Below are 23,908 nucleotides of genomic sequence, written 5' to 3'. Positions count from 1 at the left end.
GAAACTCACTGAGTCAATTCTCAACCTGACCTGTCTCATAGGATTAATGTGAGGATAAACTGAAGCAGAAGAAAGCTATGTCTGCAACCATAGGCCTACTGAATGAAAAATAGGATATAAATGTAGCTAACCAAGCAATAAATAATTCCCCACTTCAGGCCATCTATGCTGGTAGCCATCACTACATCCATAAATTAATGACCTGTTGTGTGGACATGAAACACGAGCCCCATTTACACTGCCATATAATGTAGTTTCAAACTACATGATATGGTCACTGTAGATTCATAATGCAGACTGAACTGCATTATTTGAGTCTTAGCTGACTAAATAATGCAAATTCAAACTGCATTATACGGCAGTGTAGATGGGACCTCAGACAAGCTTTCCTTCCATAGGAGAATTTATGCCTCAGAACTCAGGAGTTGAATAAATGTTATTTGCTGAAAGCCCCGGAAAAGGGACAATCTACACCACTCAGGATCTGGTTTGAACAAGTACAATGGGAACCTTTTTATTTTCAGAAATGTCATTTGCTCATCACTAAATCACATTATACCAATGAGCCACCCTTTCTCTCTTCTCTCCATCATCCTTTGTGAACCAAACACACGGGCAATTACAGTTACTCACCTAAAGTTAAATTAAAACCTCTGCTTTATCATCCACAATTTATTTCCACTAACTTTTGGCTGGCCTCAATTAAATCCTGCTATTTTATAGATGGGGAGAGTGTGGCTAAGGCATTTAATTACTTTCTATAACATGCTCATTGCCAAAAAATTATTATTAAAGTGTATCAGGAATCATAACCTCTGCACAAAGCCGTGTGAGACCCTCCGTGATTTGCAGGTAATTATTTTCATTACAAGGTTGATGGATGAAAGATCTGAGATATTAACAATACCCCTACTGCTTGGCGGTGCAGTGCCAAGAGAGGGAAGAGAATGAAATGCTGGGATGGATGAACACTGATGGGTTTTAGAAAGATTTTTCAAGCTAATTTGTGACTTTGCTTTCTAAGCCATGAGGGGTGGAGCTACAGTCATTTTCACCAGCATGAATAAGGAAAGCTATGATAAAAAGACGCCGGTCATATCCCAAGAGATAGGCAGAAGAGAGATCTAAAGGTGCATCTACACTGTAGAATGCAGTTTGATACCACTTTAACTGCCCTGGCTCTATGCTGTGGAATCCTGAGAGTTGTAGTTTGGTGAGGCACTAGCGCACTTTGACAAAGAAGGCTAAAGATTGTCAAACTACAGCTCCCAGGATTCCACAGCCTCAAGTCCTGTTAGTTAAAGTGGTATAAAACTCTCAACTATGCAGTGTAGATGCATCCTTCATCTACCATAGTTCAACTAGGATTTTTAAACCACATGTTTTAGTAACATCTTGACCACCATCCAAAACTAGATGACTGAAGTGAAAAAAGCTTGGATGGTTTCTGCATGTTCTATTCAGTTCTGGTACTAAAAAAAACAACTCAGTGCAGCATTCTTTCATTCTAAGTGCATGCCTTTTGTACGAAGTTTTAATTGGTGAATTCCAGAGCTCTAGTGAAAAGTATACTGAATCTTGTCTACTCAGTCCTATCTCACAATGGTCCTCGAACAAGGAAGGTACAATGAAAGCACCAATGGGTGATGCCACTTTAAAAACCGTCACCAAGTGACCTCAATTGGGGCTGAACATTAGAAGACCCTCTTGGGTTTTTCTCTGGCTTTCATTACAATCCCGTTCAGAAAAACTTGCAAAATAAAAACAAAAGGGGGAACTAAGACAACAACATGCTCTGGTGCCTATGCAGGGTTTCCTGCCTTTAACTGCAACTAAATGTTGTACTTTAGTGGTGGGCAGGGCCAGAAGCAACAATATCACCCCATTTTAGCTTTAAGCTCTTAATGCCACCAACCAAGTCATAGGAGAGCCACTTCAACTGTCCAAACCCAAATGGTAGGAAAATGAGCCTAATCGTCTTAGAAATCTCAGAGACATTTGGGACCTGGAGCAGGGTGGATTTGGGTTCATGGGATGAAGCTCCCTCTCCCTGAATTAAGGGAAATGTTTCCCCGAGGCTGAATAACCCCTCTCTCGAGGAAGTGGGTAGGGGACTCAAACTCTGACACCTCCCATTTTAGAAATGTAAGCCTCATGTTTTGATCATCAGCAGCAAATATAAGAATCCCAGCAGCAAGGCCAAAAGGCTGAGACAGAGTTCCAGGCTCAGCACATTACAGTTTTCTCTTAGAGTCAAAAGGCTTTCCTTGACAGATGCAACCACAGCAGGGAAAATGAGCCGCCTGGCAGAAGGGAGGAGGTGACCCAATGAGGGTCATGCATTTCCCTCTTCTCCTTTGACAGAAGACACACCAGTAAGCCCTGCAAGCCACGGCTGTCTCCCGTTGATAGACAGGTGCAAAAACAAGGCCTGAGACCTGAACGGCACCCGTGCTCCTTGAAAGTGAGTGGGGCCAAGCAGGTGACGTGAGCTGCACAAACAAACAGCCCGGGCTGTGACACAGAGCCCTCTGCTTCTCCCTGTGCTGCCGTGCCGTGCAGAAAGCCTGTCCAGGAAAACCTGCTGCTCAGTAGCACAACAAGCACCATCATCTTGGGCAATTAAAAAACTGGGCCCAATTCATTCTGCAGGGCAGACTAGCCTTAGCCATGGATTTGCGGGGTGGGAAGATGGGATGACGACAAAGGATTTGTTGGAAAGAAGCCACACAGAGGGCGTTCTGTGTGGCTAACAATTATGTTGACTACTATAGGAAGCAAAACGCTGGATTACAGAGCCCTTTGTATTGCTTTAGCAGTGCATCATCTTCTATTCCTGGGCAGTACTAATGGTGACTTTGTTTTCCTGGCTGATGGTGGCTCAATTTGGCCCCTTGCAGATGAAACAGGCATGTTTGTCCAAAGGCTCAGTGTTAGCTGGTGAAGAGTGGACTGTCTGCCTGTGTTACTGGAAGCTGGCTTCCAGACTTCCAGTAAAGTAGGAAACCACTCAGACAAAAGAATCAAAGGGAGAGCACCAGAAAGCCAACCAAATCCACCAGGGAGTAACGTAAACTTATGAGGAAAAGTGTTCTCTCGCCATTAAGCAAAGCACCTCACCCTGGCGTTTCACACACACCCAGCTTTTAACCTACTGATCTCTTGTTCCAGGACACAACAAACAGTTTATCCCAGACAACTTGTTGTTTCCTTGAGGTTAGAATCATAGAATGAAAGTCAATGTTCAGAAAAAGGCCAAGAAATTGGGGGGGGGGGGGGACGGGACAGACAGATAAACAAACATGCATCAGCGTTATTTTTAAGTGAAGCCCCTGGAAAGCAAATTGGTAATTAGATACAGATGTAATAATTTTGTACAGCACAATACAGAGCAAAATGGAGTTGGGATATAGAAAATATCTGCACATTTCCCAGTCCTTGACTTATTGAGTCACCCCATAAAAATGATCTACTGAGGTAAGAGAATTGCATCCTTGACTGACATATTTCCCTTTGATCTTCCATTTTTTAATATTTCTTTAAGGAAAAAAAGATTGACCAACATCAGGGCTGCATAATGTAAGGGATTAGCCAGAAAGGGGGAAAAAAAGTTCCTGGGAGTATTGAGACTTTCCAATTCTTTTTGGTTTGATTTTGGCTTTACATCCAAACTTGTTTATAAAATACCCAGGTCTCCCTTCCTTTTGAGTTCTTTCTCATTCCCCACTTGGTGCTTTAGCAACACTGCACTAGTTAAGCATTAGAGTCATTTTCTTTCACTGTCGGTGTTCCTCTTCCCTTTGCTTGGTCTCTGTTGAATCTCCTGCCCTGGGAACAGTCTCCGTGCTTCTTGGAGATAGCCTTCTCAGCTGGTTTGGGGATAACATGGCCATTTGGCCTTGAAGAGGGAGGATTCATTTCAGGAAATAGTGGGTTAGTTTAAACTGCCTCGGAGAGTGGGGAATAAAAACTCCTTGGAAGTCCTGGGAGTTCACTAGGAATGCTTCAGGATGGGGATGACATCACATAGATCTCCAAAATACAGGGATATTCAGAGACTTCTTTCTTTCCAAAGACTATGCACCTGGATGTGCAGTAGTGCTATGTGAGTAATTCTGTGTTCTCAGATCTGAACCAAATCTGGCAAAACAATCCAGTCCTTCTGTAGGAAAACATATGCATGAATAAGATGCTGGAAGGATTTGGTCCATTGTTTTTATGAAAGGAAGAACTAAATGTAATTTTTGCATCAAAAAAGGGGAGGTTTTTTGTGCTTTTTTGTCAAAAAATCCTCAAATGTGAAAAATCAGTGGGAAATGTGCAAAAAAAAAAAAACAACTAATGTAATCTCACCCATCAGGGAGACAACTTTTGCAATGTGTTATGTGCAAGGACGAAATACACAAAGGTTCAGATTCCTTCAACCGGAGGGAGATGATTAGAAAAGGGTAGCTGTAGGATTCTGTAGAGAAGACATGGCGGCGAGACTTGAAGAAATATTAGAAGTACAGGCATACCTCCATTAACCAAGGCTTTGACAAAGAAGCTTTTTATGCCTGCCCAGAACCCTTTTTTCCTCCTCCTCTGTCTAGCTGGTAGGCTTTCAGCAGCATTGGCACTGGGAACAGGCTGAAGGAAGGCTGGAGAGACACAGAGTTCCAAGGTCAGGTTGTAGCAGCGTGTCGGCAGTAAACAATGCAATAAATTTTGACCTGGGAGAGACTGGGATTCTACTGTAAGTGATCCTACGGGAGTTGGATGTGCCTGTCTACAACAGGCCTGTTAAGCAGCAACTTCTTCCAAACTCCCTAACTGAACAAGTATGAAACGCAAAAGGGGAAGAGCAGCTCAGTCTGTCTATCATCTGCCCCTATTGTGTTAGAAAAAGAGAGCACTGATCTATGTTTGGCTACCAAAATGGAAATTGTAAGAAAAGTGGAGGCTAGCAAAATAAATAATTGTCCCTGGGTGCATTTTGAAAGAAGATCTCAAGTGGACTCTACAAGGTTCAAAATGTTTTTGTTTTCTTATGCAAGGTGTATTTGAGCTTCTTTTTTCATTTCACACCTGCACATGGTTAGTTTTGAATGAAAAGTTTTCTAAAATGTATTTGTCTGCTCTTTTTTGTGTTATAGAAAGTGAATCTTACTCCTTTTGTGTTATTTCTGCCTCTCACAGCAAAGTTTCTGCTATAGTAATGCACAGGAGCACATCTACTATGCTAACTGTGTTTTACCTGAATTAAATTAGTTAGCCAAATTGCAAAAAAAAAAAGAAAGGCCCTAAACTGGAGCAACCTATTTCCTATGAAGCTCTTCCAGTTCTATGTTTTTGTGAAATTAAAAAAAACCAATGGGCAAGATGTCTGCTCTGCTCCTTCCTATTGTCCACTCCTTTCTAAAGGATCGTGTAGCCTAAAACAAACCTACTAGAAACCTTCAATCTGGGGCCATTGGAAGAGGACTTTTCATCCATGTCAGTTCTGCAAAAGGGGTCAAGGCTGGTCTCCTTCATTCTCAGTTAGGGCAAAGATGTCACACTGGGTATGCATGATACATTTGATAAACCAATCTATTTTTACAAATACCTGAATTCTGCCAGTGACTCTGTCATGATTTATAAGACATCTTAATTTAAAAAAAATCAAGACCAGGAGTTTTTTTTAAAAAAAAACAAAACAACTAAAGCAGTAATGGAGCGAATAGCAGCACGCAACAGGAAAGTGATAACTAATTAAATTCAGCAGCAGGAAACAACCAAAGCCAAACAGCAAACAAACAAAAAGAAAAAACGGTTGAATTTGAACAGTCACAATGGTTTGCTGAAAATGTATGAGTTTTGCCCTGTGCTTGAAGCGCAGGGGGGAAAGGGGGAGTGGAGTGAAATTTGCTGTCAACTAGAAAGGAATACTATACGTTCACTGCCACTGTCAAGAAGGCCATGTTCAATGCAGCTTCCCTTTATTGTGACCTTCACAGCAAAGAAAACCTGGTCTTACGGTCCCCCATTGAAATGTTAAATTCAGTGCCTTGGAGCCTGCCATAACTGGCCATGCCATGTAGCTAATGATAGCGACATCCTATCTAAACTATCTTGCTGTCCTTGGTGTGGTGAAAAAGGCTGTCCCATCGTGATCGTTGAAGTAAGATTAAATTGCAAGACAACTAATTTGCAGGTTGGCCAGAGGCTTGTGTATCAGGATGCATTGAACAAGCTCCAAGATATGTTCCAGTGTAAAGGAACTAACCAAGGTACTGAACCTATTTTGGAGCTAGGATTTGACATCGTTGCTAGTTCTTTTGAAATTTGGAATAAAACCCACAGCAGATTCAGTGCATCCCTGGAGTAGAAGCCACTGCTTGCCCCTGGCTAGTCCTGTATGTTTCCGAGATGGAGTTGATGGGAGCAATCTTTTCCTTTGCCTCAGGCAGCAAAATGTCTTTGGTGAGCTGTAGGCCCTGTAGGAAAGGGGTGAGGAAGCGACAATCCAAACATACTACTCTCAGGCCTGCAAATATAGCAGCAGCCCCTACAGCTCAAAAGGATGGGCCAGAGGAGGCTAGTGCTGGAGAGATCTCAATAGACAACAGCTGAAAGGCCCCCAAGTGCTATGTTTTTAGAGCTGCTATATAGCTAGGGAGTGAAAGCCTGTCCCTGGCACTGAGCTGGAGCCTTGCTTGGCAATTCAGGGCATGCTGTGTCACCAACGACGTCAACAAAAGAGCTGGGAGGAAAACCTCAGCATCGATGGCAGACAGCTATGCTGACGTCCTGACCCCCTTCCATCTGGACATCCACTCGTGTTAGTTGGCATTTGCTGCATGGCTGTTTTTCCCTCTGACAAATTGACAAGGAAAGGTACAAGGATGACACATGTATTGCAGAAGCCAGACAACACTGACAGAGGGCACACGTGCAAGCAGACATCCTGGTACGCCAACTTAATTAAGGCCCCCACCACTAGGCCCCACAGCCTTTGGTGGGAGTGCCATCTGCAAAGGAAAGGCTGATTGGTCAAGAGTCTGAAAATGCCCCAATATGACTAGAAGGGGTATGGCTTGAAAGGCTGACAAAGGAGTCAACATTCAGCCTGTTTCAGATTATTTTCTGCTCTCTCTCCCCCCCCCCCCCCCCAAGCACAAATCTTTAGCCTCAAAATGGTGCTGCTTTCATTCTGCCAAATAGAACACAAGCTACCTCTGGAGGCAAGACCTATAATCGAAGATCCCACAATTGCTAAGCTTCTTCTGCATTATATTATCTTCACCTTCCCTCCAGAGCTAGGCAAGTAACCTTTTGGACTACTTCTCCTAAAATAGCCAACATAGCCTTGCTAGCTTGGGGGTTCTGGGAGTTATGGTACATTCCCCCCCCCCCATACCAGTCTCAAATTCTGCTCGGTTCCACCCCCTCAAAATCCCTGGCTTACTTGTTGAGGAGGGGCCATCGGTGTGGACAGGAGGGGTAGAAGGAAGGAAAGGGCGGTGTCCAACAAAGAAAGATCGCAGGGAGCGTTCTGGGAGGGGAGAGCGCTGGGCTGGAATGTTCTCACAGCTCCCCACACTGCTGTGGATCTTGAGATTCAGAGGCTTGCTTTTTTTCTTGGTTCTGCAAGAAAGAAAGGAGAAATGTGTTGTAACAAATGAGAAGACAACATGCTATTGTTACTACAAGTGGGCAAGGAAAAGCAGGTCAAGACATAAGAACAGAAACACATCTGCTTTGCACCTGTCCACAAGTCCACATAAGTTACCTTGCAGTTTCTGCCTGTAGTCAGCCATCAGGGGAGTCCAACTGCCTTGTAAACAAGAGAAGAAGCCACAGCTTCCATTGCTGCTTTTACTCACCTTAAGAGACGTAGCAGAGGTGACAAGTCTTGCAAAACAGGAGCAGGAAACAGCGGCCATCCAGTGTTTTACAGGCCACAACCACAGGCTATGCTGGCAAGGCCTGATGGATGCTGCAAGTCAAATATAACTGAAGGGCTATTGTTTCTCACCCGTGGTATAAGCCCAACAATTTCCATTTTGAGAGGCAATTTCAAGGGAGAGTACATTGCCTGACTATTCAATTGGAAGCCTGCCAAAGCCCATTTTTGAACTACAAGAACTGTATCGTGTTCTGAACTGGTCAGTGGCAGCTGGCAGCTTCCATGTCAGCAGCATGGTGGGTTTTAATACAAACTTTAAGTGAGTTATCCAAGGTGCAGATTCTATTTGAATGGCAGGCTCCAAGGTACTTGATGCCTTTAACATTCTAAAGTCTTAAATACTGCCTCATTGACATAGAAGCCACTGGAGCTGGGTTTTTTTTTCCAGTCCCCTCCCCACCTCCTTTCCCCTCTGTTTCCTGCCTTTACAAATCATCTCATATTGAAAGGAGTCTGTAAAAAACTTGGGGAATTTTTCCAGCTGAAGAATGGACTATATATAAATATATTTTGAAGACCTTCCCTCATATGGTATTTGACATTCCCATCTAAGCCTGGAGGATCCAGTTGCTAACAGTAATTTAACAAACTGTCCCCTATGAATGAATACCCTATGATTACATGAGAGGAGTGGCCCACTTATTGTTTAATTCATCATTTTAAAATACATTTTTTACTTCTACTCTTTTGGTGAGGATGTTTTGCATGCTTCCAAAACATCACATGCCTGCCCATGTTAGAACCGGATCATGCAACAGCCAATGGTTATGGGCTATTAGGTACTAGATACTTAATACAGTAATAAAAAGATATAAAGAATTATTTCAAGCGACTTTCCTTTTAAAAAGACTTAAAAATAATGCAAGACAACTTCTGATGTCAAGGCCCTTTCTGATGACAAGGCCCGTCCAGCTAAGTAAAGTGCAAGTTCCATAGTTGTAGGATACTTTGAGGAAAACTGGGGAAAGTGGAGCAACAAGGAAATAGAATGGAGGAACCTTGAGGAGGATCTGGCTAAAGGAATAGAGCACTTCACGCTGGTATCTATAGTTGCAGGTCCCACTTGCTCAACAAATGCTCACCAAAATTGATCTGAGCTTGTGGAACTGGGAGTTTCTGGGAAGAATGCTGCTGCTTCAACTCTACCTTGGACACTGCAGCCTTCTCCAGAAGAAAAGGACCATTCCCTCCGGAAGGGAGTCATGGTTTCTATTCTACAGGCAGTGCATTCTGCCCTCTAGTGGTGGAAAGGGGACACAGAGCTCCTTCGATCCAGGTTGAGGGCCCAAGCTGACAATTTCTGCATGGCTATTTCTCCTATTTATCTTGCCCAGGCAGCGCTTTCTGATTTATTTCCAGTCTGGAGCAATACATCGTAAGATTTTCTCTTGCCCCTGATACCCAAGTGACAGGTGTTTCAGGAACAGCCGCCTCCATCCATCTCTGTCTCACACACATTTTCTCTCCTTTTTTACAGAGCGCTCTCCTCCTTCGACAGAGCAGTTCTGCCAAGCATCAACACTGAACTCTGAGCAAAAACCTAGTTAGCTTCCTTGATTGAGGGAGCATGTAGCTGAAAGCATAATGTGATGGAACACACTGTTAAATGCTTCACTGAAAGATGATCTCTAGAAGCGAAGGCTGGTTAGGAGAAAGACTCCCCATCCCCAAATGTGTAACTTCTTCTGGTGATGAAGAACCTGGAGGAGGCACTCGTTCAGTGATGTAGTGAAGCCAAAGCTCAATGGGGCCACAGCCCCGGGATGTTTTTGGCACAGGAGTCCCTTGTGGCACATGTAAGTGTGCATGTATGCGTCTGTGCTACTCTCTGGAAACTTACTACTACTAATTTACTTTATAGTCTATAACAAATTGGTAGCCTTCTTATTGGGCTTTGGAGAACTACAAGCATAAAGTTGGAGGGGACCTCCAGCTCAAAACTGCCCAATAAATGTACCTCCTTCCAATGCAAAGTAAACTGCATGGCATTATAGACTAGGCTAACAAATAAAAGCCAAGAAATACACAATGCCTCTCTTCCCTCCACTTTGTCTGTAAAGCTTTGAAAAGTTGTGTTTTGGAGTACAGCTTAGCTAAACCAACAGTAAACATGACTTCTGTCTCCACTGGCTTGCAGGATTCTAGAAACTACAGTCCCAAAATGTAACCTTTTTCTTCTCTGCCCTGTTTGTTACTCCAAATAGTCTCGTCCTGATTTACAGTGCAAATCCATTTGTTTGGTAAGCATAGAAACCAGAGTGCCCCTGGCTCAGGAGGTCACGCAAGGGGAAGAAAACAGTGCCAGGGACAGGCATTTGGCTCTTCTGACCAGCAACAGACATCCTTCCTGCACGCCTGTTTGAAGCACATGCCCTTCAGTGCTGTGGGCATCTGGAGAAAGCCCTCAATAGGAAATGACTGCATTGCAGCTCCTCCTGTGCCTGCCAGGCCTTCAAAAACAATGCAGCTTGCAAAGGTAATGGGGGGGGGGGGGGCAAGAGAGGAAAAAAAACAATTAGGCAACATCTTTCTAATGTGCTAATTGTTTCCTAGCACAGGAAAAAGTGGCATTAATTTCCACATCTTGTGCAGAGCAGGTTACACATGCTGGCTGGTGACTTTTTTCTAACTGAAAGGGCAATTGAATCAAAGCAGGGTTGTGTAAGCTCAGGACTCTGTCACTAGTGTCCCCTCCCCCCAGCCCACCCCTCCGTGACTCGTACTGGCTGGCATACGATCATTCATGCTGTCATACAAGACTCACTCTACAGTCAAGTAACAGGCATTCCCTGCGCTTGTTTTGGCATCATACCTCCAGGGAGCATGCCCTGCCTGTAAAAGTAAGACCAGAGGACTGCTCAAGTTGCCAGGAGGCAGAGCAGACACATCCCTGGCTGAAAGAGCCCAGGTTCCACCCCTAGCATTCCAAGTTTTCCAGGAAAGGCTAAGGCTGGATGAGCCCAAGAAGTCATTCAAGCTCAAGGTAATCCAAGCACTTAGGCTGGCAGAGTCCGAATAGGGATGAAGAATTCAGCTGAGAGCAAAGCAGAAATACTCTTCTCTATTGACATGCAAGTGCTGTTAAGAACTGCCACTGCCATGTTCATCATTTCCCCCTCTTCCTCCTTCCATCATATACTTTTGTCTTCCAAAGAGGATTCCTGTTTCCAGTTAAAGAAGGGGCAAGCAGGAAAATGTTCTTTCAAGAAACCTCAAAGAACTGCCATCAATCAGGGTGTGGATGACATTAATTTAGTCAGACAAATGACCTGACCTGGCATTAGACAGCTTCCTACCTAGCTAGAGAATTCCACAAAAACTCAAGGTGTGGCTTAAAAAATACCCAAAGACCAACAATGATGTCTACAACACATCACCCTGTTAGTAAACTAGTGAAATAACATGTTTTTATTCTATTTTAATGCAATAGGTGGATCCCTTTTGGGGTACTGTGTTCAGTTCTGGGTAATCCTGAAATCTTCTGTTCTTTAGGAAATAAATAGTGAGATACAGAAAACAAGTCCTAGGAAACAATGTCAAAGAACTGAATATGGGGGCGGAGGGAAGAAAACATGAAACACTTTCAAATACTTGAAAGAAAAGGTGAAAGGTTTTTTCTGTTACTCAGAGGGCAGGGCTGGCTCTAATGTTTACTAATCATAGAAGGGTAGCTTTCAGTTACCTTAAGGCAATTGTCTTGATGGTAAGAGCAGCTCAACAGTGGAAGCACAATGGAAACGGACTCTACATCAACAGCAGTCCACAAGAGGCTGGAAAATAAACTGTTAGATGTTCTCTCACTATGGATTTCCTGAGTCCAGCAAAGAGCTGGAATTGGATGGTTTACAAAGTCCCTTTTATGAGTAAACAAAACCGATTAAAGAAAATACAGGATTTTCCAAAGCTGAGGTAGATTCTAGATGTATTCCAGGTGGGGAAAACAGGGGCCACCATCTGGGCAAACACAAAGATTTTGATTTATCTTCCCATCACCAGAGGCAGTAACATAACTACACTTTCCCAGGAAATGCTGTTATCACTCTTAAGAGGAAAAAGAAATACATTTTAAGCTTTCCCTTCCCAAATCATTAAAATATCTCCCCGCATTAACCGTAAATGGCACTGCAAATTTCAAGGGCCATTTCATATCACCTCTATTTTCTCAAAGACATAGCTGTATTATTCTGGATTATCAGTATGCAGAGGGATCTTGCAACACCTTTGAGACTAAAATAATAAAAGTTTGTTGCTTAAGTTTTTGTTGACTAAGTCTTCTTCTGCAAATGCATCTCCTTTTTAAGCATGAAAAATTGGGGGAAGTTATATAATAGCAGTCAATGGAGTCATTGCAATGGGCAACCTAGTATTTGCAGGTCTTGACCTCCCCCTTTTCATTTCCTACCATCAGTCTGAGGAAGCCCTTCATTTTCATCCTTCGCAATTCCAGTTTCAGTCTGATGCCTTTATGCAGCACTCATTCTATAAGCATGACTCTGCAGAACCTTGAAATCTTTCCTGTACATATCACCATCTATCATTCAGTTTGGGGTCATTAGCACCAACTATTCCATCAATCTCACATAGATCCCACAGAAAACCAACCAAAAAAAAGAATGTTCCATATTTCCAGCAATTCCAGCATTTCATCAAACCTCAGATTTTAATAACAGTCTTCCAGACCAACCAACCAGCCTAGAAAGAACTGTGCCTGTACCTAACTGTGTCAAGGTGTCACATCAGCTGGCTCTCTCCTGCTTTGCTTTGAAGATCACCTCTAGAACAGGCTCAAGGATTTTTTTCCCCTTTCTGGCAGCAGAACTGAGGAAAAGGGGAAAGGAAAGGTCCACTAAGTCCAAAAGCCAGGGCGGATGGTTGCAGTCTTTAAAGACAAATACTATTGTACTGGAAGGAGGGTGGCAAGGGGAAGAAAGGTGGTAGCAGAGATAAAGAAAAGGAATGAAAGAGTGGAAGCAGAGAGAAAGAAAAAGAGAAGGGGTACTAGAGAGAGAAAAACAGAGATCAGGGGTAGCAAAAAAGTATGAGAGAAAATTGGTGCATTCTGCTGACTTCGAGCTTTGGTCCTGCTCATTCTTTGTTTAGGCTTTGCACATGATTGCAGTGTGGGCTTTGACAGAATGGGGCCTAGACAACAGGATGGTTCTCTGTCCTCAACCCTGTTGTCACCTTCTGCGCACTATCTCCCACACAACACACCTGAATAATAGCAGCTGGCCCCACCTGTCCTCCTGCCAATTCTGAAGGCAACCCTTACACTGTCAGGGATGCTACTGGGGGCACCCTGGAAGACAATGTGACAATTCCTGTACCTCTTTTATATATTATAATAGACAACCAAGTTCATCAACTAAGTCCCTGGGTGACAAAACATCATCATTCACAAATAAACTGGAGGTATTCCATAGTTTACAGAAATACAAAATACATCCTTAGAAACAATCACCAAAGCATCTAGTGACACACGAAAGCAACCCAAGGAGGCTCCATTTTCATTTTGCTCAATGTTTCCCACATTATGACCTTTCGGGGCATTGTGAGAAGTTAAAATAATGGCATGGAGCAAGGCAACTGCCAGTAAATCAGTGGTTATGCTGGGATACTGGGCTCCTTGACAGTTGTCTGAAAATGTGACTTTCTGGTGCTTGCTCTGTCTATGCTGACTGGAATTCTGAGGCTGTAGTCCGAAAAAGTAACTTCTCCAAGCTCCAAGGCTGACTTTCTAAGCACTGTTCTGTTCTTAGGCCATGGTGTTTGGGTTCCCACCCCGCACCTATAAATCAGTCACAGATGAAACATTTACTGAGAAAATCATTTCCTAGTGAACAGCGTCAATGACAGCTTTCATTATTAGAAAGGATGAGTGATTCTCAACAGAGATTTTCCCCACAACCCCCTCCCTCACCTTTTGCTGGAAAATACATTTACAGGAGGAAAGAACAAGAAAGATGAATGATGTTCCGTGTATGACATCATTCATCTCCTTCAAATGCCTAAACAAATAAATAAAAAGCCTAGAAAACCTAGGCAAAGAATAAAGCAGCTTCAGGGAAGGTCTAGTTGCTTGTGAGCAGACCATCAGGCCCCTCTCCAAATATGGCACTGCAGGTTCAGTCATTTTGATCATTCTGTTGCCACTGTAATTTTTGGAGGGAGAGCAGAGAAGGGGACAGAGATTTACTAAGGAAATTCAGCATTCATTGACAGCTGGGAAATCTCACCCTCCAGCCTTCAGAATGCAGTACCCCTCAGAGGTAAAGGTAAGGAAGCATAAAGAATGCGACATTTGCAATGTTCAGTCCAGATGGACCATTTCTTACCACAGTCTTGATAAAAAAAATTCCTTTCCTTTTGCTCTACTGTGGCAGCTGGTTGGCTTAGAATGGGTGTTCTCACTGGTTAGAGAGGGAAGAATGGTGCTGCAATGCAATGGGGGCAGTCAATACACTCTCTGCATGACTCCAACATGATGAGGCCTCCTGGCATTAAATGCTGTGGGAGGAAACTACACACAACTTTGGTATTAGAGGCTGGGGTAAGACTGGCCTTCTCCTGAGCTTGATTGAGTCAGCTGCTTCAGATATCAGATAAGAGGATGTAAGTAAAAACAGAGATGTGTACTGCACTACTTGATCTACATCCTCCAAATAGTCTTATGATGTCAGGAACAAGTATGCAGGTGGTCCTGTCCCCCAGCCCAAAATCAGCTACTACTCTACTATATGAAATGGGAGGGGGTGCGATTTAGGCAAACAGGTATCTTGGGCCAGCTCTAGCTAGGGAATGTGAGCAGAAGGTTTTTGTTGAAATGGTATCCTGCCCGTGGATTTCCTAGCGGCTTTCAGCAGGTAGGACAAGATAGGTCTTTGGCCTGAGCCAGCGGGGCTGTACTCATATTTTTAACTTTGATGGAGAAGTTTGGCATTACTTGCAAGCATAAGACTTTCTGTGTAAAGGGAGACAGGGGGGAAAAAACATGTTACAAATCAAAAGGATGTGGTCCCAAGAATATGAGTTCTGGTATCCGCCCCCACTCCTGCTTCACACTCACCCCCAGTGCTTTCATCCCAATCTGATTACGCGCTTTCAATAGGCCCTCAGAGAAGTATGGCCCCAACCATGACCCTTGGATGGTGTCCTAAATATGCATGTCCCACCACCTCTTTGATGCCCGTCTTTGATGCTAGAGCTCATCAAGGCTTATTAGTGCCTTCAATGATAGGCTTGAAGGACTTAATGCTCATCTCCTACTGAGTGGCCAAATGGAATGCAAACTTTTGAACTTTTATCTTGCTGAGTGCTCAATCCAGTCAGTTAATCTTTTCCACATTTTCATTCGCACCCCCACCCCCATCAATTAAGTGGACTGGCATCTTACAGCCAAGACTGAACCCTTCTGTGTCTTGATACTAGGGAGGAGGATGGAACTGCCTGTACAACAAGTCCAGAGAAAGATGTCTGCCATTTCCTGGGTGCAACAGAAAATGTTCACGGTGGGAGTCATGCCTGTAACATGGGACACAAAAATCCAGTGCAAAGTGAGCCTCACAGTCCTCAATTTTTCCAACTCAGTGCTCTCCAGCTATATTAAACCACATTTCCATCACCCGTTAAGATTATGACAATATTGCTACACGTAATGGGAAGTGCATCCAATACAACAGATTATGGGAGACTACTGTATGACTGTGTGGGCACCAAATGGTGGCAGGTGACCTTACATGGCACACTTCCCTCCAAAACCTTACTATCACCTCCTGGCATCTAACACTTAAGGCAAACATTTCACCCTGCCTAATAGTAGGGCTGACACAGACACAAAAACTGCTTTTGCTGCCCTCTTGTCAAGTTACCCCTAGGCAGGGCTGTAGCCAGAGGGGGGAAAGGGTTCAACCCCACCCCCCACCCCCGGTAATGTGTCAGATTAAACAAACCTGTTTTGCTCATGCATTTCAACTGGTTGACCAATTCATGAGTAAACCAGGTTTTTTTTTAACCTGACACATTTTAGCAGGGTTTTGAACTCTTAACCCCCCCCTCCCCCCGGCTATGGCCCTGACCCTAGGGAAATATTAATTGGTATGATAGCACAGGTTTTGCTTGCAAAAGTTCCCAGGTTCGACCCTTAATGGCACATGTTAAATGAAGGATAGGGAATTTATTGCTCTCCAAAGACTGAATTTACTTGGAGACTATTTTGGGGGTGAGAGGGTTGCATCCCTGTGTTGGGCAGGGTCAAAGGCAAAAAGTAGAAACAAAACACTGATGTATTTTAGGTTCAAACTCTCACTATCAGAAACTAAGCCTTAGGGGAGGCATTTCATCTGTCACAGGAAAACCCTGCAAACAAGAAAAGGACAGAAAGGGGTATTTGGGAAGCACAAATAGTTAGATTAAAACCCCTGGAGGATAGATGACAGCTCCAATGCTTGAGGTTTCCCACTCAAAAGGATCATAGCTAGAAAGAACCTCGCATGAGATGCTCTCATGCTGGTGTCTAGATCAGCCCTTGCACATGTTGGTGTCCTTTAAATGTTATAGATTTAGGCTGGATCTACACTGCTGGGTCTACATTCTGCAAACCAGGAGGAAGTACTCTGGCCAGTGCCCTTCAAACATATCTGTTGACCATCAATCAGGCCCATCATATTTTCTCAAGAAAAGAAGAACCTGATCCGATATTCACTCATCGTTTTAGACAAGAGATGCTATTAATCTGTGGCATTTCACAGCTCCCCTGCTTTGGCCTCCGATCATGCATGAGCAATCACTTGCTGTCATGGACCATTTTTATGGCATGTTAAGCAGTGGCTTGGGCTCTAGCTACCAGGTCCAGGAGATCTACAGAGAAGGTGAAAGTTTAGTTAGTTACCTTTCCTCCAATAAGCTCAAGTACATGGCTGGTCTCTTCTGCATTTTCTCCTAAAAAAGCAAACCCTTGCACATTTAATTTTTCACATATGAGAATGACAAACTGCAGTTTTTTCTTCTTCTTACCTGTGAAATAATGAAATATTTTCCCTTTGAAGAGTTTTTGCAGGAATGAGAATTATTTAAACTACACAAGTACCTATCTTGCTGCACAAACTTTAAAATCACAGTAACTGCATTAGATAGGCAGCTTGTGTCTTTCTGAGACATCAGCTGTTCCTTCGGTGCATTCTGTGTGCTTGTCCTGGGCTTCAGAAAGGGAATAGTCATGAGTTCAACATGAAGACCTGTGAGTGCAACTTAGCAAAACCTTTTCAAATAGCAAAGTGATCCTTGTCTTGTTCCTATGTTGGAGGTGCAAACTCCATAGAGGCCAGTGATATCATGGTAGACAGTGTCAATATATTAAGGCAGCCTTTCTCATTCAGAATGCTGCAAACCTATCAGATAGGTCAAGCTAAGATAACCTGGCTGGCAAATTAGTTTCATGGCTGGATGGGGACTTACAACAGGATATCTCAAGCCCCAGTCCGATGCCGCCACCATCTCCTCCTCCTCCCACTATCTTCTCTATGTGTGTCATATGGCTTGTTCTGCACCCACTAAACTACTGCACTTTGCTGAGGTAAGGGTGAAGGATCCTATCCTATTGCCAGTGTTGAATTAAGTCGACTTTCACACAGTGTGGGTGCCACATTATTCTTTGCCTTGGACAACAGAAGTTTTAGCTTGACCTTATTTCTGCTACAATTCCCCAAATCCATAACCCTTAGCCATACAGGCTGAAGCTAATGGGAATTGCAGTCTAAAACCTGTAGACCATAGGGTTCCGCATTGCAGATTTTATCCAGCTCCCTGCACAGTGCAGGATGTCCAGCAAAAGATGCAGTTACAGAAACCTTGCAAATAGCTACCTAGCCTCTTCTTAAAATACTACCAGCAAAGGAAAGGTCTTTCTTGGTTGTCTGACCCACAATATGCAATATTTTCAGTTAGGCTGATTCTCTTATTGTTTAGCTAATGTTCCTTTTGTTCCTCCTGAACCTCTAATCTGTTTTGAACTTGCTCCAACTTCACAGGAACTTTGTAAAATTATTGCACCCAGGTGTGTGATCTTGTTGGATAAAAAAATTAATGGGAGTTTTCCACATCACTACATCTAAGTCACCAAGACCAATGATCTCAAAAGTCTCCTCCACGAAACAGCCTGTTTGTTTTTCAATTAACAAGTCCCACTTTGCTCCAAAACCAGCTGCTACACAAGGCAAGCGTTTACACACAAGGATTCTACTTTACCTAACACATACCTGCTTTGAACAGCATTTTGGTCAATTTTAGAAAATATCCAACTTCTGCTTTAAGAAAAGAAACAATCCTTCTAGTTTTATAAGATCCAAGACATTATATATGATGGCTACAGAGCAGCAACTGGTGACTTGTGGCTGTTTTGTTATTGTTTGGTTGGAATTCTCATCATCCTTCACCAATATCCTAAGCAGTCCAACGCTGGCTAGTACAGAAGGGAGTTTCAACAAATATAAAGATCTACAAAATCCTCAACCTATTATACTATCCCTACCAAAGGAAGATCTGCACTAGGATTGCACATTATGGAAGGCAGTGGCTTGTTGTGTGATAGCCTCAGTTTCATGCATCTCTGACCTTTGGCTTGAGTTTGGAGTAATATGTCTGGCAACATCCTGGACCATGTTTAAACCTAAGAAGGGGCGTGCTCTTGTATGCTTGCCTGCTTTAAAACAGGAAAGAAATATGCCAGTCTCTAGTACGTCGGAGGGAAAGCCCTGCTAGTCTTCTGCATCAGACAGCTTACGAAGCATTATTCTAGAGCAAATACTGAGTAAAGCCATATAAAGCAGAATGTTGTGAGTGGCAAAGCCAGAGGTTTTTATATGATTCCCTCAACATTGAGACTTGAAGTGAGAGGCTTTGTTTCAACCTTCATGCTGAGAGATTGCACAGCAGAACTGGCACTGTTCAATGATGTTTCACCAAGACAGAGCAAACAATATGATTTGTCTGTCAGTTTGCAGGATTTTCCAGACACACCTGAGTCACTACTTTGAGAAGTGCTTTGATGAGATAATCCTGCAGACAGGTGGACAGGAGATCTTCCAACAACTTCAATGAAATTAAAGGACAGAAATGTAAGAGAGAAACTATAGAAAGAGTAAGATGAAAGTCAGAAGAAAAACCCAAAAGGCACAGAGGAAAAAAAGGTGTAGCTCACACTCTAAAGAGCATACATCCTTATGATGATGCTGTGGCGGATAATGAGAAAGAATGGAGGACAATACGTGGGGCTGTACTGGGGCGTGGAAGAGGTGAGGCTCCCCCCAAATAAGATTGCTTACTGGTCCACAAGTTTGTAATGGGGCAGAGAGACCAGCAAGAGACTGCTAAGAAGAACTGAGGCTTCTTGGCCCAATAATATCAGGAAACCAGGTGAGGAAGAATCTTTTTCAGTCTTTTAAAAGTGAATCAACTTTAATTGCCTTTATCAAAGTATTTTGAAGTTTCTATCAGCCTTGTGGTTTCACTATACACTCAGCAAGCCAAACCTAAGCTGATTTCTTGCCTGAAGTTCAGGGAGATGAATTAAACAACTAACCTTTTCTTGCCTTTTCAAAAAGATTTAAGCTCTAATGCAGCTATGATGAGTAGTTCCGCCATTTTGCCTCTCAGGACAAGAAATCCTGGCACCAAGGAACATTGCAAGGCTATGTCACCAAGATGTAAGTCATTCTTCCTAAAAGGAAGAAGGTTTTGAGGAGGAAGAAAGGGGACATGTTTTCCCAACACTATCTATAATGGATCAGATTAACCTGAATCCAGAAAAGACAGTTACTAAAGGTCAGAGAATGTCAGTAGAGTGATAGAGGAAAACTGAAATCACAGAATAGACCAGGCATCCCCAAAATGCAGCCCTCCAGCTGTTTGGGCCACCAACTTCCAGAATTCCTGATCATTGAACCAGCTGGCTAGGGCTTCTGGGAGTTGGAGACTCAAACAGCTGGAAAGCCACAGGTTGAGAATGCCCAAAGAATTATGGCCAGTGGTGTAGCAATTCAGAGCACACAAGGTGAGAGCTGTGCATCAGAAGCCCTGGATAAGCAGAATCAAGGATATCCCCCTCCCCAGCAGACTTTCCTTTTAACTTTGTTTTTATTGATGTTGTGAAATATGTTTTATTGATCTTTTATTGTGATTTGTTTTTACAATTGAATGTTTCAAACTACTTATCTGTATTGTTTAATTTATTATTTTTCTGGCATTGAATGTTTGCCTTTTATGTTGTAATCCGCCCTAAATCCCCTTGGTAGATGGGGCAGGATATAACTAAAGTTCGTTTGTTTGTTTGTTTGATTGGTTTCCTGTCCTCTCTGACTTTAACTGCAACCCTCATAGTCAGACAGCAATGAATTTTACCAGCAACAAGACCCTACGATATGAGCTATTCCTGTTGTAAGGATGGCACTTGGGATGGCTTGGTCTTGGATTGGCAATTGAGACCCATCAGCTTTTCAAAACTACTGTGCCTGGAGAGATAAATGTCTAAAATTGTTGATTTGATTCAACTCCAGTTCCTGCATTTTTGAACTGTTTGCAGGGGATGGAGGATCCATAACAACTGCCATGACAAGCATGAACACTTCACAATTTATCACAATACCAGTGCTTACTCCCACAAATACCTCCAAGCACGAGGACAAAATGGATGGGCCATGACTATCTATGACAGTTGCATCTTTGACTAAGGAATTTGAACAGATGGTCTTCAACGTTCTGAATTCTTTTGCTTTGGGCTGCAACCAATATCTTCCCTGCTCCTCTTTCATATTGCAAGTAGATAAAAGGAACCTGCTCCACGGATGATCAAAGATTGCTACAGGTTGCAGGAATTGACAACCTCTCAATAGCCCTTCCAGCACAAGTATGAAGGCAGAGCCAAAGAGCAAGGTACTGACAGGAATATCTGTTTTGGCAAAAACCTTCAGGGATGCTAATTTATTACTGTCCCCTGTATGGCAACCCCCTAAGCGCTATTCTGCCTATTCCTACAGAAAAGGCTCAAAATGGCCTAAGTATGATGAATTGTCTTTCTTCCTTCTCACAAAAAAAGCATTTAAAATAAATTGTTATTGTAGCTCCATTTTCAAATTCAAATGGCTTGTGCACAGAAACCTTTCCATCACAAAGAAGCCCCAGTGTTTCAACTGAGCTGAAACTACAGAAAAAGGCAGGCAGGAGTAAATGCATCTTGCAAACTATATTTCACAAATTGCTAACCTAACAAATGACTACTCCTTGCCCACCCATCACTGAATATATGACTTCGAAACAAACAAAACAAAACATTAACAAAATAAAAGTCCCTAACACTCTCATTTCAAACCAGGGCACAAATGTCTTTTAAAAGTCAGCTTTTTGGGGGGATTATTTTGTTTTGCAATATCTTAACCCATGTGCACCAGGATGGAAAAACAAAACCTTAAACTGAGCAAATTATGGAGTATTTTCTGCCTTCAGTGAGAATTCTAATGTCTTGAGAGGCCATCAGCAAAAGTACCATAAAGGTTAGCAAGACCATTAGGGTTAGGGGCAGAATTTGCCTTAAACACTGAGCATTTCCTGACCCCAATGAAAAGTCCGTTCCCCATTACCACCACACGCACATTTATACAGACACTAATTTACATCATGCCTCCTTCTGTGCCAAAAATGAAATAGGACATTTTCTGTCCCCAAATGTTACCTGGGCTGGGACAGAAAAAATACCTCAGTGGCAACAATCAATTGGTTGATTTCCTAATTCTTAAAAAAAATAATGTAAATAGCTAGTAGCTGAGACTTGGGAGATTTTCAGGTGAAATTTTCACAAAATGCCTCACCTCTTTTCATCCCGTAGCCTTTCATCCCTTTGTTTCTTTTCTCCCCACCAGCTACCAGCTTAACATCTCTTCCCCACTCCTATCTCTCTCTTTTCACTCTTCCACCCCTAGTTGTAAGCTCTTCTCTTTTCCTTCCTTTGTGTCCTCCCTCTCTTTCCTTCTCTTCCCCTTTTCTCCTTCCCCAGTCCGGGCTTCTTTCTTCTGCAATCTTTTGTCATTTTCTTTCTGCTTTTACCTGCACTTCTGCACACATCCATCTCCTTGTCCTCAGCCCCCAACTCTTTTCCGTCACCAACAAAGAAATTTTGGTAAGGATATGTAAATTTTTCAGCATTTCAAAGTGGCAAGGCCCATTAAACTCATCAGGGATTTGTTTCTGAACAAGAATGCCCTGTTAGATTACTGTCATCGTTGTCATTACAGTCTCCCTTTTCTCCAAATATCTGGTCATTATTCGTATCATTAGTATGATTACTTCTAAGAGGAGAAGCTTTTCACAACCTGACAGTAAAAGAAAATATGGTCAGTGAAGGGTATTGATTAAGAGCAGCAACCGCTCATAAACAGAGTTTGAAAAACGTTCTTGTTTTGAAAAGTTTCTTTGGTTAGACCTTAGCTCCAATGCGGCCTCTTAAAAGAATTGCTTGCAAAGTTGTTTGAAAACAGTATCCTTAGTCTCACAGTCACAGCTATTGTAGAATCCACACAGAACGAGACATATGATCAAGCCATTGAAAACAAAGTCCCCAAATTTGGTCTGTTATAGAGTTTTTTTGTTTGCTTTTACAAAGAAAAATCGACAGAGCAAGCAATGTCTCAACAAATCTACTGTTTTTTGCCACTGGGATACTTCTTGTCACAGTCAATGTAGCAAAGTAGAACAAAAATGTCCCAATCCATTTTTCAGTGAACCATAATTCCATGAAAGAAAAAACAGTGTGTTCTCATTGTTAGTAGGTTGCTCCCATTCAGAGTAAGTCAACCCGCCCCCCCAAAAAATCCTAATGCCATTAATTACAATAAATTACAACAAGGTTAACAGTAACAATGAAAGCACAAGGATTTTTCCCAGTCAGTCGAACACCATGCTCAAAATGCACCAGCAACTAATCCAGAGCCTTGGACTGCCACCTTCTCTTCTCCTCTTCCCCATAATCAAATTCTTCTTCCTTCCCCCACCGCCAGCTGCCTGTGAAACTCAGGTGGGGTGTGCTTGAGCGAGGAGAACCTCTTTCTTCAAGAAAAGATTGAAGCTACACACTAGAAACTATTTGCCCTTCAGGCAAGTTGTTCCCAAATTAATTTTATGTGGTGAAAAAAGAATAATTAAAGATATGATTTAACAGAGGGGGGAGAAACATTAACGGCAAGGTTGACTGGTCTGTGCTATGTTTAATTTAGTGATGTGTTACCTTCCAATACCCTGTGGATTCTACTAAAAAGTTTACTGAAGGGAGGCAATTTACAATCCCCAAACTTCTCCTCCAAATAAATCTGGTTTCTTATGAACACAAGAAAATGTACCGACTCTTTGATGGAGGAATTTCAGAATAGTCTTGGATTAAATCCATAGAAATTGAAAGAACAAACTAAAAATGTGTTACATTTTATGAAACTTGCTGAGAATTTAATTCTAAGTATTAGCAAAAAATCTTGGATCAGGTTGCACTTCTATACCCATTACTTGGAGGGAAGTAACATTCACTTATGCTGGGAGAAGTCATGAATGCCAAATGCTTCTGCCCTACCATTCATTAACAATGTGATTTTTTATTTTCCTACACAACAGTAACTCCAACAGAGTTCAGTGGGACTTACTTCTAAGTAAGAGGGCAGAGAATTACAGCCTTCTTGGAGAACGTATTTCTTTGGATTTAGCAATAATTAGAATCAAAGAAACATGGGGAGGATCAGGCTGTAATATTTGCTGGATTGGGGCCAATAGGTTGACAATTTAACTGTTCTATTCCATAGGGTTTTTAAAATCCTGTTAATTTTGAGGAAAAATCATGTTAAGAACTTTAAACGTCATGACTTGAACTGAATGAGAAGGCTTTTAATTCTCCCAACAGCCTTACACACATTGATGCACACGCACATGGGACAGAGTGGTTGTGGGGTT

The 23,908-nt window shown here is 42.6% G+C and overlaps 1 protein-coding gene across 4 annotated transcripts in view; it reads right to left on the bottom strand.

The window, feature by feature from the left end:
• The window catches only part of ksr2 (kinase suppressor of ras 2), a 148,358-nt gene that overhangs the window by 66,556 nt on the left and 57,894 nt on the right, over nt 1-23,908 (bottom strand). For 2 of the 4 annotated variants that reach the window (XM_062958725.1, XM_062958724.1), the window contains exons 5-6: nt 7,430-7,608; nt 4,518-4,640 (exon numbers count right to left, since the gene is read on the bottom strand). In XM_062958725.1, the coding sequence (XP_062814795.1) occupies nt 4,518-4,640; nt 7,430-7,608 (302 nt within the window). The remainder of the gene's footprint in view (nt 1-4,517; nt 4,641-7,429; nt 7,609-23,908) is intronic. The other 2 variants (XM_062958726.1, XM_062958727.1) reach the window with 1 other exon arrangement.

This window comes from Anolis carolinensis, chromosome X, assembly GCF_035594765.1.
Source record: "Anolis carolinensis isolate JA03-04 chromosome X, rAnoCar3.1.pri, whole genome shotgun sequence".
NCBI classification, from domain to species: Eukaryota; Metazoa; Chordata; class Lepidosauria; order Squamata; family Dactyloidae; genus Anolis; species Anolis carolinensis.
Note: the sequence above shows the minus strand (reverse complement) of the source record. Positions and strands in the feature narration are given on the sequence as shown.